The sequence below is a fragment of the Falco cherrug genome, chromosome 16 (assembly GCF_023634085.1).
Source record: "Falco cherrug isolate bFalChe1 chromosome 16, bFalChe1.pri, whole genome shotgun sequence".
Classification (NCBI taxonomy): domain Eukaryota; kingdom Metazoa; phylum Chordata; class Aves; order Falconiformes; family Falconidae; genus Falco; species Falco cherrug.
In genome coordinates this window covers 3,056,654-3,068,925 of record NC_073712.1, presented here as the reverse complement: position 1 = coordinate 3,068,925, position 12,272 = coordinate 3,056,654, and the positions used below count along the sequence as shown (strand labels likewise).

Sequence of the window (12,272 nt, the reverse complement as noted above, 5' to 3'; positions counted from 1 at the left end):
TCACACCTCCCCACAGGGACTCACAGACAACAAGGGGTACAGAGAAGGGGAGATGCCCAAGGTGGTTGTGGCTTGGCCTTGGGAGAACCTATGGGTTTTACTATTGGCATGAGATGCAAAACATCCAGCAGCATCAATGCTATCACACCTGGTACCTTTCTAAATGCATGATCTCAAAATCACATCCAAGTGGCTGATCACCCTTGTATGCCTCATTTAAGGCTCACAATCATCCCAGGGCCAGATCTTTACCTGTGGGAGTGCTGAGTTGAGTTGCCTCTGGAGCTGGTCACGTTCCCGTAGGGTCTCCTGCAAGCGGCTCTGGGTGACAGAGAGCGTCTCACGGGTCTCCCGCAGGGTGTCCAGCAGCTTGTCCCTCTCATCCAGCATGTTCACCATCAGCTGCTCAAAGTCGGCATCCGCCTCAGAGCCCTGTGGGGGACCCAGAGGGTCCCCCTCGCTGATGGTGGGCATCACCTCGCACATCATGGCGGAGTGTGACAGGTGGGCAAGTGTCCTGAAGGTGCCCAGTGGGGCAGGCAGTGGGTGCTGTTGAGCTGCAGGGCCCTGATCACATTGCTACAGGCTCCCACGGGTCAGGGGAATCAGCACAGGAGGGGACAACGGGGTGGTGAAGGTGGAGGGAATACCCCATCACTTCTTGGGTACTAAGCAGAAGCTGGCATCACTCCGGCAGGGACAGAGGGACCTCCTTGGCACCGACAAGGCCCTCGTAGTCTTAAATCACTCCAGTCAGCTGCCTGTCACTGCCAGGGTCCCTTGTGTCACCTCTCTGACGCCTTTCGGAGGGGCTGCAGCATCAGTGAGCCACAGGGGTGTTCATAGGCAGACAAAGTGACCCCTGAGGACTCGTTCCAATGGGAAGCCCAAGCTGGCAGCAGCACAGGGAGGGCGTGGGAGATATTTGGGCTGTTTGGGCATGCTGAGGAGTCTGGTGATGGTGGGCTGTTCTCCCCAAGGCTGGATGAGATGGTCACAACTGATGTGGGAACATGTCTCCGTTTGGCATCACAGCTCTTCAAACACACAGCGGTGACCTACAGGAGAGGGGACAAAGATCAGATCCCTCCTGCTGCCCCCAAAATGCCCAGGGCATCTGCCCAGCACCCTTTGCCCCCCATCAAACCCTGGTAGATTGCAACAGGTGGGCTCAGGACTCACAGGAATGGGATTCAGCCCTGGGGTCATGTGGGCACCCTCCACTCACCTCCACTTCTGCAAGGGGACAAACCATGGGCAAGATGAGTCGAGCAGCAAAACATGATGTAGCAAGCTTGGGGTGAGAGTCACTGGTCTAATCCTCATTATAGGGCAGTCCTCCTTAAGTTTTTAAACCTTTACAACAGATACAATGCTTGAGGACAGGTCCCAATATCCTTATATCACTCTCCTTTCAAACCAGCATACGCACACAGACAAAAAGGACCTGCACGCCATCATGGGCCAGATCAGCCTGTTCTGGCCCTTTGGACTGGAATAAAAGCTCATGTCTCAAACAGCTCGGCAGCACAGTGGGGCATTTCTCCCCAGTTCAAAGGCAGTGTGTGTAAGGAGATGCTTTTGTGCACACCCAGACGTGCAGACACATATTGCCAGGGCCAGGGGAACCATAGCTCCGTTCTTGGGATGACATTGGCTCATCAGCTGATGGGAAGTTTGACACAAAAAACCCTCTAAAAATAGAGAAGCTCTGGCAAAAACACCAGCCCCTCAATGTGTATGCAGCACTTTATGCTGAAAGCTGGCTCCTGCATGCCAGGGACGTGGGGCTGGACTGACCCGCAGGTAGCTGTCTGACTTCCTCCCCTTTACGGATTTGTCACATTCCTCAAGTGGAATAAAATCTGTTATGGGCCTGTAATGCTGTCGTGGTCCTTCGAGGCTTGTTCATGCTCCTTTCCTGGCTGTTGGGATGTGGATGACCAGGATAATTGTGCATTGTGGACATCCATCCCCACAGCTTCCCTGCAAAAAGGAGGCTGATAGAGGAAAAGGCACAGAGTGAGGAACCATTCCAATCCCCTGCTCTCCTTGGGTTGAGTTGGACATGAGCCTCATCCCCGTAATTAAGCAGGTAAAATGTTGTACAGTCCTCCCTCCCCGATTAGCAGTCCCAGTGGTACCCACACATGAACGTGGCCATGCTGCCAGCCTCCTCGGAGGGCAGACGCCCTCCCTCCCCAGGCTGTAGGGAGAGCTGGGGCCAAGAACAGCCAATACCAGCCTTACCCCAGGGCTAAGCTCTATTAATTTGGGTGCAAAGCCCAAATGAGGTGACTTTCATGCACCATTTTGCCACTGTACCTCTGCTTGTGGGATGAGCGTGGAGCAAGGATGTCCACACTGTGGAAAGCCAGATGGCCTCTTGATCACGATGTCAATGGCAAAATCAGCCACGTGGCCACATCCCTACCCCAGCTGCTGGCAAGGTACTGAATGAATTAGTAGGTGAATTAAGAGATATCAATCAAGGCAGGGAGGGAAGAGCCCTGCAGCCACTCAGGGAAGAGAAATGCTGCAGGGAATGGCCAAGACATAAATCTGACAGGAGCAATGATGGGATGGAAATTTATCCCAGCTGCAAAGGAGAGACTCACTTACCACGAGGAGACTCCACAGACCCCAGTCCCGGCAAAGCAGTGGTGCCTCCCCACACCCCATGGAGGTATTCCAAGGGGCTGAACCCACACAGTGCAGGAGGCAGCGCAGATTTACCCTAGGCATCACCCAAGGGCTAATTTTCTTTTTGCTTCCCCCATGGTTGAGCTTGCGCACAGGTGGCTGGGGCAGTTTAGGTAAACCCATGCGCTACTTTGCTTCACTGCAACCTGCTCCTGTGCACAGCTATATCCTGTTACATGTGTTATATGCTATATATGCTGGAGGGTGTCCAGAGAAGGGCAACAGAGCTGGGGAAGGGGCTGGAGCACAAGTCCGCTTGTCTTCTGCACCTGCTGCCTTCAAGCCTTTTGGAGCAGGAAGTGTGTTCAGCGAGCAACAGGCATGGGCGAGCATGCAGGGGTGTGCACACACCAGGGGCATGCACATGTGCAGCAATATCCATGCATGCAGGGATGTGCACATGAGTAGGAATGTGCATGGGTGCAGGGATGTGCAGGAACACATGCAGGAAGCTCCTGCCCAGGGTCAGCTCCCCTCAACACAAGCATCTTCTCATTTCTGTACCACCTCAAACCTTGGGATTTTCTTTGTTCTCCAAAAGCAACAGAGAATCACCCATTCCCACACATCTCTTCCCCTGGGAGCCCAGCTGCAGCTGCACACACAAAGATGCTGTCCCTGCAGAGCGCAGCTCAGCATTTCCTAAGCAGACCTCCATGTCCAACCGGTCACTTTTAAGGACCTTGAGGATGTCAGTGCGGACAACACTCCGAGCACATCACACACTTTGCTGGTGATTTTACAGCAGTGAGGGCAGACTGAAAGCAGCCCTTCGGCACTGGATGTCGGAGAGGTCCGAGCTTGCTCGCAATTAGCAGCAAAACACCGCCTGTGAATCTCAACCTTTCAACTGTGTTTGGTAAAACTACATAAATGTTACTGCCTGAGTTTAGAGGGCCTTAACTGATGGGATAATCATTGGGTAGAGGAGCGAGGATGTGAGGAGACAGCTGGTGAGCTGAGAAAACAGACACTGTGCAGCTCTAGCCCTTTGCTGAGTATTTTTAGTCCCGCAGGGCTGCCAGGCACAGACTTGCTGGAAGCAGGTTTGTTGCCAGTGAAAACGTGCTTGCTTTACTATACCCCCCCAGCCAAACGATGCTTTCCCCACTCTTTGAGATGGAAAACAGAACAGTCACGCACTGCCTGCTTGGAGAGGCCGGTTTGCAATGATGGTGCCCAGACATGGAGCAGCTCATGGAAAGCAGAGGAGTTTTTTTTGCCCTTGAGCTGATTATTTGCTCGGCATGACTCCGTAGCAAGCCTGTGGGATATGCTCAGTCCCAGGGAGCACCCCAGCTTTCCCTTTTCCACCAGAGCGAGAAGCATACCCAGCATTTATCCACACACAAAACCGCCTGTGCATTGAGGCAGAGACAGGCTTGCATTTTTTCTCTGAACAGCTTCACTCTCATCTCAGCCCTGACAAGAGAAACTAAAAAACCTCCACGGCTCTGTCAGCAAGATCATCACCCCAGCAGGCAGCTGGCAAAGAGGGTTTAACGCACACCTTGGAGGCAACAAGCTCATGGAGATTGATCATCCCATAAAAACGTCAGTTTGATCTCTTCTGCTCCTAGAAAATCCTCATCAGCTGCCTAACCTGGCCTCAAAAGAGCAGCACAGTCAGTGCAGCAGAGCCCACACCAGTACCCATTGCTTGCAGCTCACCAGCATGAGGACAGCTTCCCCTCCACCAAACCAGTCGAAGACGGGGTCCCAGCATCCTCCACTGACCCCTTCCCAGCCAGACCCAAGAGGAAGAAGGAGGGTGATGCCCTTCTGCTGTTGTTTTTTCCTTGCAGGACTTCTTTTTTTACCTTTTCTTTGTGATGCTCTGTTGAAAATGATTACATGGACAGGCTGTAAAAGTCTTGTATCCTGACATTTCCAGTGTTTCTGCAGAGAGCACCATGTCCTGGCATAAGTCCTTCCCACCCTCGTTGAAGTCAGACACCACCTTGGAGCAGCCAGGACATGTTGAGCCACCAAATCCCCATGGTCTGCCCCGGGGAAGGTCAGTCCTGACCCATCAAGCTGTGAGACAGCTTGTGGATGGCAGAGCAGGAACATCCTCAGCATCTCCACCAACCCACAGGGCCCGCTTTCCATTTTACGCTTGGTGGGAGATGTGGTAATTAGAGGCTGAGAAAACGGAAATTATTCCTGCGCACAAGACAAAGAGGGTGCTGAAGTGCCTTGGCTCAACAGTGGGAATTGCCGTTTTTAAGTGCAGAGCCTAGAAACGGAAATTTTCACCTGCAACAAGTCTTGGAGATGCCTTGGCCACATGCTCATGCGGGCCACCGGCTGAGATTTCACCTCCCCAAGGTGCTTCTGCCCTGCAACCACAGGACAGCTGCTGCTTGTGCCACGGCGTCTAGATGGGGCTTATCTGCATTGGAGATAGCCAGCTGAGCTCCACGTGTGCCAGGAGCTCCTCACATCCCTCTCTAAAGCCCCATAGACCCCGAGGGCCTCTCTCCATCCTTCCTTTCCTCCCTCTATCCCTATGTTTGGGCACAGACCCTTATCTATATACTCTACAGGTTTTTTACAGTTTTACAAGCCTGGATCTGAGCAGCCCCATCTGCAAACTCAAGCACCCTGGCTTCTCCACTCTGGGCAATCCACAGGGAAAAAGCTGCATTTTGATAAGAAAACCAATTGGCAGACACAGCCTCATCCCAGCATCTCTCCAGAGTCCTTACATTACTCCCAGGATGTACTGTGGCCTCTGGAGACCTCCAGTCCCCTGAGAAGGATAAGGAAGATCCAATTTACCATGGGGCCCATATGGTGATGGTGCCTCCACATTCCCTAATGCAGCCCCGCCAACGGCAGGGTACCGCACAGATGGTACCTGGCTGATGCCAGAGACAACCCGTGGCCAGGACACCCAGGGATAATAAGGGAAATGAGGTATTCTAGATAGAAGTAAGGTGCCAATTTTTAGCAGCAAATGATCACATACTAAAGGGTAAGATGGATTCACAGAGGGAGAATCACCGCTGCAGAGAACTGTGCTATGGATGTGATTGAGACCTGAGAAAAGATGTAGTGGTGCCTCTTCTCTCATCCAGGCCTGGGAAGTCACCTGGGGTCCCCACACCCACAGCAATGTGTCCTTTGCTCCCCAGGGGACAATGCCCAACTTGTCCCTTGCTGGAGATGCAACCCTGGAAGGACAGGACATTTGGGCAGCGTCTCCAGGTTTTGGACCTGTCTCAGAGGTGGCAGGGAAGCAGCGGGTGCACCTGAAGCATGGGGAAAGAGGAGACTGCAAGCAACAAGAGACAGCTACTCCCAGTATCTTACCTTAATGGGCACGCTTCTGCCCCAAAGGCTTGCTCCAAAACCAAAAAGCGGTTCCCATCCTCAGCCCTTGCTTGCTCCAAGGCACTAAGCCAGAGGAGAAACCAGGAGGAAAAATGTCCAGATCTGGCTGTTTCTTTGCAGGGAGAAGTAAAGTGTTAGTATTCAACCGATATTTATACTTCCCAGTGGGAGGGGAGGCATTACACACAACTTCCAGTGGGTATTTTCAGAAAGCCACCTGCTCCTCGCCATTGTGCAGAAACACAATTGTTCCACAACAAAAAGCTTGTCAGACGATGAGCTGAAATCTCTGTCGGGTCCTCCAGCGCAGATATGGGGTGCATAGTGTGGAGGATGGTGAACACCCCTAACAGAGGTTGGCACCTAACTTTGTCACGTATACCATTTTACAGGACCGTGACACCCCTTGGAAAATGTTGTATCAGTCATGTTATGGTTCCTGACTCAGTTTCCCTGTTTCCAAAATGTGCTACGTGTCCTCAACTGACCCCAGAGAAAGGGACGATCTCAAATGCAAGGAGGAATCTGGCATGGCAAGGTTCTGCTGGGGTAAAGACACATCAACACACAACCCCCCTGCCTTGGCACTTTGGGGTGACATGACAGACAGGGATGAGCCTTGGAGGGGTTCCAAAGCAGATGATCTGTCTGACAAGTGGGAACCCAAAGCCTGGCCCAGAGACTCAGCAAGCCCAGGCACACCTTTATCTCTGGGTTTGCAACAGACAAAAACAGACAAAGAGGAGAGAGGACAACAGGTCTGAAGTTGCTGCTAAACCCACGAGGATCCCAGTGTGGCCAGGAGCTCATGTGGGAGCACAGCAAGCATGCTGGTGAAGCAAGGGAACATGGTCACTGTAACAAGCCCATGAGCTGGACTTCACCCCGCTGCAGACCTGCCCCAGCAGGCAGAAGGGGCTACCCCAAACCACTAGAAACACAAACCAAATCCCTCAAATCCTGTCACCACAATCCCGCCCCAGTCACCTGCACCGATACTGTTTTGTAGCGGATTTCTACAGAAGTCCAGCAGCACTGCTGACACGACAAGGAAACAGCGATTCCTTCAATGGGTGAGTGGTTGGGAAACCACTTTGTGCTGTGAGCCGGACTCCCTGGAAGGGAGGAGAAGGATGTGCCTGATGCATGACACTGAGCTCACATCCCTCTTCCAGGATGTGGTCTGCACTCAGATCTATCCAAGGAGACAAGAAGGGGTATTAACAGCAACCGACCCGACACAAAAAAGCCACAACACTGGTTACAATCATTTCCTTTTTCAATAGCTGGTCCACTTGCCATCCCTGTACATGCACGTGGCTGTTTCGTCCTTTTTTTCTATAACTTTGCAACCAAACCCTATGTCCTTTGCTCTGTTAGGACAAAGCCTTTGATTTCTGCCTCTTTCAAGGTTAGTTTAAACAAGCAGCAGAGGCAAATGCAATTGCCACAGCTCTTCTGGAAGCAGCATGTCAAGGTTAACTAGTCCCTAGAAGAATCTCCAAGCTAAGCTGAGCACTGTGATCCCAGAAATTAGGCTGGTTTCCAGCCCAAGGTGGATGCAGACTCCTTTGAGAGGGGACGGCACAGAGAAGCAGTCTACAACTGGGGGGAGAAAATCATGTGCTTGTCACAGAGGCGGCATTGTTGCAGAAGCCCCCTCACCTTTGGGAAAGTGAGGGTTTGTGCCTCAGTTTCCCCAATAGCAGGGCATAACCTCAACCATCGCTGAGAGTCAGAGGATGGCTGGTCACTTGAGGTTTTGCCAGGGGTACATCCCTCCCACCCCATGACACTTTTGATAAAGAGTTATTTCATCTGGGAGCCTAACGCCCTGGAGCCGGGAGCCCTCCTCCTCACTGACAAACCAGTCCCTGCCCTGCTTTAGTCACACACTGTGAGCACTTGCTGGTGCTAATTTATTCAGTGATGGGGGAAGTGTCACCAGCACGCAGGGGGGCTGCTGAAATCTGCACTGTGGGTGCACCCGAACCCTGTGAAAAGATGCAGAGGTGCCTCTTCACCCACCCCAGCCCTGGTACCCACACTACAGCAGGCAGCTTGGGCTTCTGTGCCCAGCCCAGGGAACACACAAGGCTGCTGCCTGTAAAGAAATCCCACAGCCAACACCATGTGCATCCTAATGCAGTGGCTGCTCGCCCTAAGCAGCTTGCATGCCTCATCTGCCCAAGATTCAGGGTTTCCACCACATCGCCCAGCTTGCTGGCATCTCTTTCACACCCAGGAACATCATCCGCACCCTAAGCACGGCCCTCCGTGCAACGAGCCTCAGCAACAATAACTGCTCCCACATATCAGCTACACACCTGCCCATTTCCCATTATAAAATTTGGACACCAGCTCCATGAGTGGTGGAAAGGGAAAGCAGCTCAGCGACCTCCCCAGGACCCAGCGTAGCACCTCACTCCCTGCCCCGCTCAGGCAGGTGTTAAGCATTTTGCCACTATCATTCACTGGACCACAGATTTTGAGTGGTGTTGAGGAAAAGCCCAGGGAGGTAATTTGGGGAGCCAAAGAGGCAGACTGGGCTTTCAGTGTGAAATTTGGGAAGTATTAGAGGGCGTTCACAGCCACAGAGGACAGACCAGGAAAATGCCTAGTGCTGCTGGCTCCAGTCTGGACCATGGCAGGCTTGGGAACACATTTCTGCATCACACTTAGAGTGGTTTCACAGCCAACACAACCTGAAAGGGAAAAATAATGGTCCTGGAGCATGACCCGTGCCATGGGGGGGCCTCCAGAGCTCTGCAACACACCATCAACCACTTTAGCACACAAGCAGAGATAAAGGCGGTAAGACCTGCACCCCAAGCCTGCCTCATGCTCCCCATCCCACCTGCAAGCAATTCAGGGACTCTCCAGATGCAGCAGGACATTGCTTTCCTCCGTACTCCCAAAACACCGGAGGTTTTAGTCCTTCCTATTCAAGAAGAGCAGTGACATCTTGGCTTGGGCATTAGATGATCCCAGCCAGGGGCAACTTAGATGGTTTTGGTAATTCAAGAGATGGGGTGGAGTGGGGTGTGTGTCCCCCTTGTATTCATCCCTTCTGCTTTCCCTTTATTGTGCTAAGTAACTTTAGCAAGGTATTTAATCCCTTTTCTGATGGCACTGCTAATTACTAAACAGCTGCAGACATGCCCTGGTGAGGAGCAGGATACCAGCGTGACTCTCAGCTTTGTGCAGCCAGGCTCTCAGGATGTTCGGGCCAGATCCAGCACCAGAACAGCTCTGCAATATTCATGGGGAAAAAAACCTCAGACATACTCCATGCATCTCCACTCCTGCTGGGACACGTGGGTGGATGGGATCTCTGAGCTGTGGCTGCTCAGCTCTCTAGGGCAAGGCAGGATTGCAGGGTTAAATCCCCACCTGGTTGAAACCTGCTCTTCTTCCCAATCATCCTCATGCCGAGGATAACCACAACCTTCCCTGGCCAAGTCATGGTCCTTTGGCATCTTGTCTGTCCCCCCACATGGTTTGGAAGGGGTGGATGAAGCTGGCAGAGGAGAACAGAAGACAGGACTGGTGTCAGTAAGGAGCATGCAGAGATGGAGACAAACTCCAGCACAGCTCCCATGCACCCCCAAGCCAGGCTGGAATAACCCTGTTGCCACTCACACGGTGCCTGTGCCCATCAGGACCCAGGCAGCCGGGTGCCAGCTCCCGGCGTCTCATCCCTATGGTTCATGGCGAGTGACAGGACATGGCATGGCATAAGCAGCCGTACAGGGACATCTGAGGACAGTGACATTTAAAAGGTGGCCAGGGGCAAGGCACAGACACTAGAGCTCTGTCTGCTTCTGCCTAACCCACATCCAGCAAGTCCACTTATTCAACCCACCCTCTTCGTTATGCACAGTTAGCCACACAGCCTCCAGCCAGAGCAGCAGGAAAGCGCCAAGTGCCAGCCTTGGTCAGACAGTGCTGCAGAAAGGCTTCTCCTGCATTTGTCTTGCATTTTTAAGGCTTGTTTCTTGCAAGAAGGAGGTTCTGGTGATGATTCTGCCCCTGCACATCCTCAAACACCAAGAAGCAGAAGACTATGTTCCCAGCTCACTGCGCGAGTGAGGCGGAGGTCCTGAAGATGATGTGCTTTGAGAACTGAGTTGAGAAGGAAAATAGAAGTTGTCTCCTTTCAGGAGAATGGTGGAATTAGTCGACCATCTGGAGCTTATTCCTCCTAGATGTAGTCCACAAGGAAGACAAAAGGGATATTTAAGTCCAGTTCCCTCCAGAGATCCCAAGTACTGGAGGAGATTGGGAAGAACAAATCAAGCTTTTTGTGAATGTCACGAGCTGTGTTAGACCCAGCAGGGAGCTTTGAGCAGAGTCCCCGAGGGCTTCACCCAGCTCCACCAGCCCTCTCCTTCCTCTCTCTCTTCATTAACCAGCACCCCTGTCCCCCAGCTAATGACCCGCATGGTTTATGGGGCAGAAAGGCCATGTCCTGCAGCCCAGGCAGATGGAGCAGGGCCAGGTGGCCTGGAGGGCAGAGCAGCCACGGACACCAGCCAGCTCCCTACCCAGTGTGGTCCCCATCCCAGCTGGGAGCCTCGGTGTATCAGTGGGGAGAGACAAGGGTGCCACCGAGCAACCATCCCCTTGAGATGTCCCCAAGGCACCCCAGGGGTAAGTGAGCATGCTCCAGCCCATGCTATCACCATGCCATTTGGTGATCCTGTCACCCATCCTGCCTGCAGTGGTCCCAATGGTACATGCCCAGCACTGCCTTCATCCTTGTTCCTCTGCACCAGCACATGATCTAAGGATGCTCAGGACTGTGCTGGATGAGCAGAGAGACCAACCAGAGGAAATACAGTGACCCAGCACTGTTCCCCTGATTTGGGGGATTTGAAAAAAACAGCGTAAGCTTCAAATTGAGGGAACTAACACAAAATAGCTCCAGAAAGCGTGGGGAGTGTCGTGTCTGCAGTGATGCAGCAGTTCTCTGTGTCAGCAGAGCTCTCGTCTGAGCATTTATCGTCACAAAAAGCAGCACTGGGCATTAGTTCAGCTCAATTTCCAACTTGTTCCCTCTTAAAATGTCAGTTCTGTGGAGCTAAGGTAATGCAGTGAGCTCTGTGTCCTTGCTGGTAGCACTCAGTGCACCCCAGGCAAAGCCTCATGCCTGGCACCGAGAGCCCCAGCAGCTTGTCCCCTTGTCCCCACTGTGCTTCCTGCAAGGTCCCACAGTGATGGCCAGCTCACCCAAGAAGACCACTAAGGTGGTGGCCCCAGCCATGCCATCATCACTCCTGGCCTGTGTATCCACCCATCACCTCCGAAGCACGTCCAAGAAGCATCCACCCCCGTTACGCCCATCGATGCAGAGTGCCTTGACACAGCACTTTGCAATGGCCCCCAGCACTTCAACGAGCTCCTGCACAAACTGAGCTGAGCAAGCGTCCCTGTGGCCATGCACCGGTGCCAGGGATGATCCCCCAAACCCCCCCAGGAGGAGGCGAGAGCCGGATTTGGCCAATCCATGTGAGATATCACGAGGAGAGGGGGGAACAGTGTTTGCAGCTCAGCAGGCTTTTAGAGAAATTAAATGTAGGTAATTACACTCGTGCACAACTGGCTGGAAGAGATGCAGGCATGGTGGTTTCCACCCTGTCTGTCTGGTTGAGCAGTGCTCCTGTGAGCACTCAAAAAAATGTGGTGGCCAGGAACCTTGAAATCCCTGGAGGGGGGATGAAGAGTTGGGGATGACCCAATGCTTTGGCAACACATCTGCTGCCTGAGATGACAATGTCATGCACTATTAAAAGCAAGCAGCATATTAAAGCTCACAAGCCACCAGGATGCACATAGGGTTGGGAGTCCCTCTCCACACACAACTCAAGCACAACAGCTGAGCCAACATTTTCTAGAAGGTTTAGTGACCGTTTTGCAGCTAGCTTTCGATTTCTGGCTTCTATTCAACATGATTTTGGACCCTGGGCATCCTACAGTGCCCTGTTCCTGCAGATGTTAGACCAAGCAGAACCCAGCTCCACTGGCACTGGCTTAGGGATGATTCAGCCCAAAGCAGCCTGTCCCTGAGATCCACCACATCACTGCTGCAGTGCCAGCACCACGCTGCTGCGATGCTGCGCTCACTCCAGGGCAATGTAGGGGGAAAAAAGTGTCAGGGTTGGTGGGATGCTTACCCCAACAGAAGTGACTCCCTGCCTGGACTCCCACGCTGTGCCCTCCTCCCACCT

The 12,272-nt window shown here is 52.8% G+C and overlaps 1 protein-coding gene across 15 annotated transcripts in view; it reads right to left on the bottom strand.

Annotated features, from left to right (window-relative positions):
- The window catches only part of PPFIA4 (PTPRF interacting protein alpha 4), a 57,607-nt gene that overhangs the window by 31,492 nt on the left and 13,843 nt on the right, over positions 1 to 12,272 (bottom strand). For 14 of the 15 annotated variants that reach the window (XM_055728260.1, XM_055728262.1, XM_055728263.1 and 11 more), the window contains exons 2-3: positions 6,022 to 6,154; positions 253 to 1,058 (exon numbers count right to left, since the gene is read on the bottom strand). In XM_055728260.1, the coding sequence (XP_055584235.1) occupies positions 253 to 489 (237 nt within the window). In that variant the 5' untranslated portion in view covers positions 490 to 1,058; positions 6,022 to 6,154. The remainder of the gene's footprint in view (positions 1 to 252; positions 1,059 to 6,021; positions 6,155 to 12,272) is intronic. The other variant, XM_055728261.1, reaches the window with a different exon arrangement.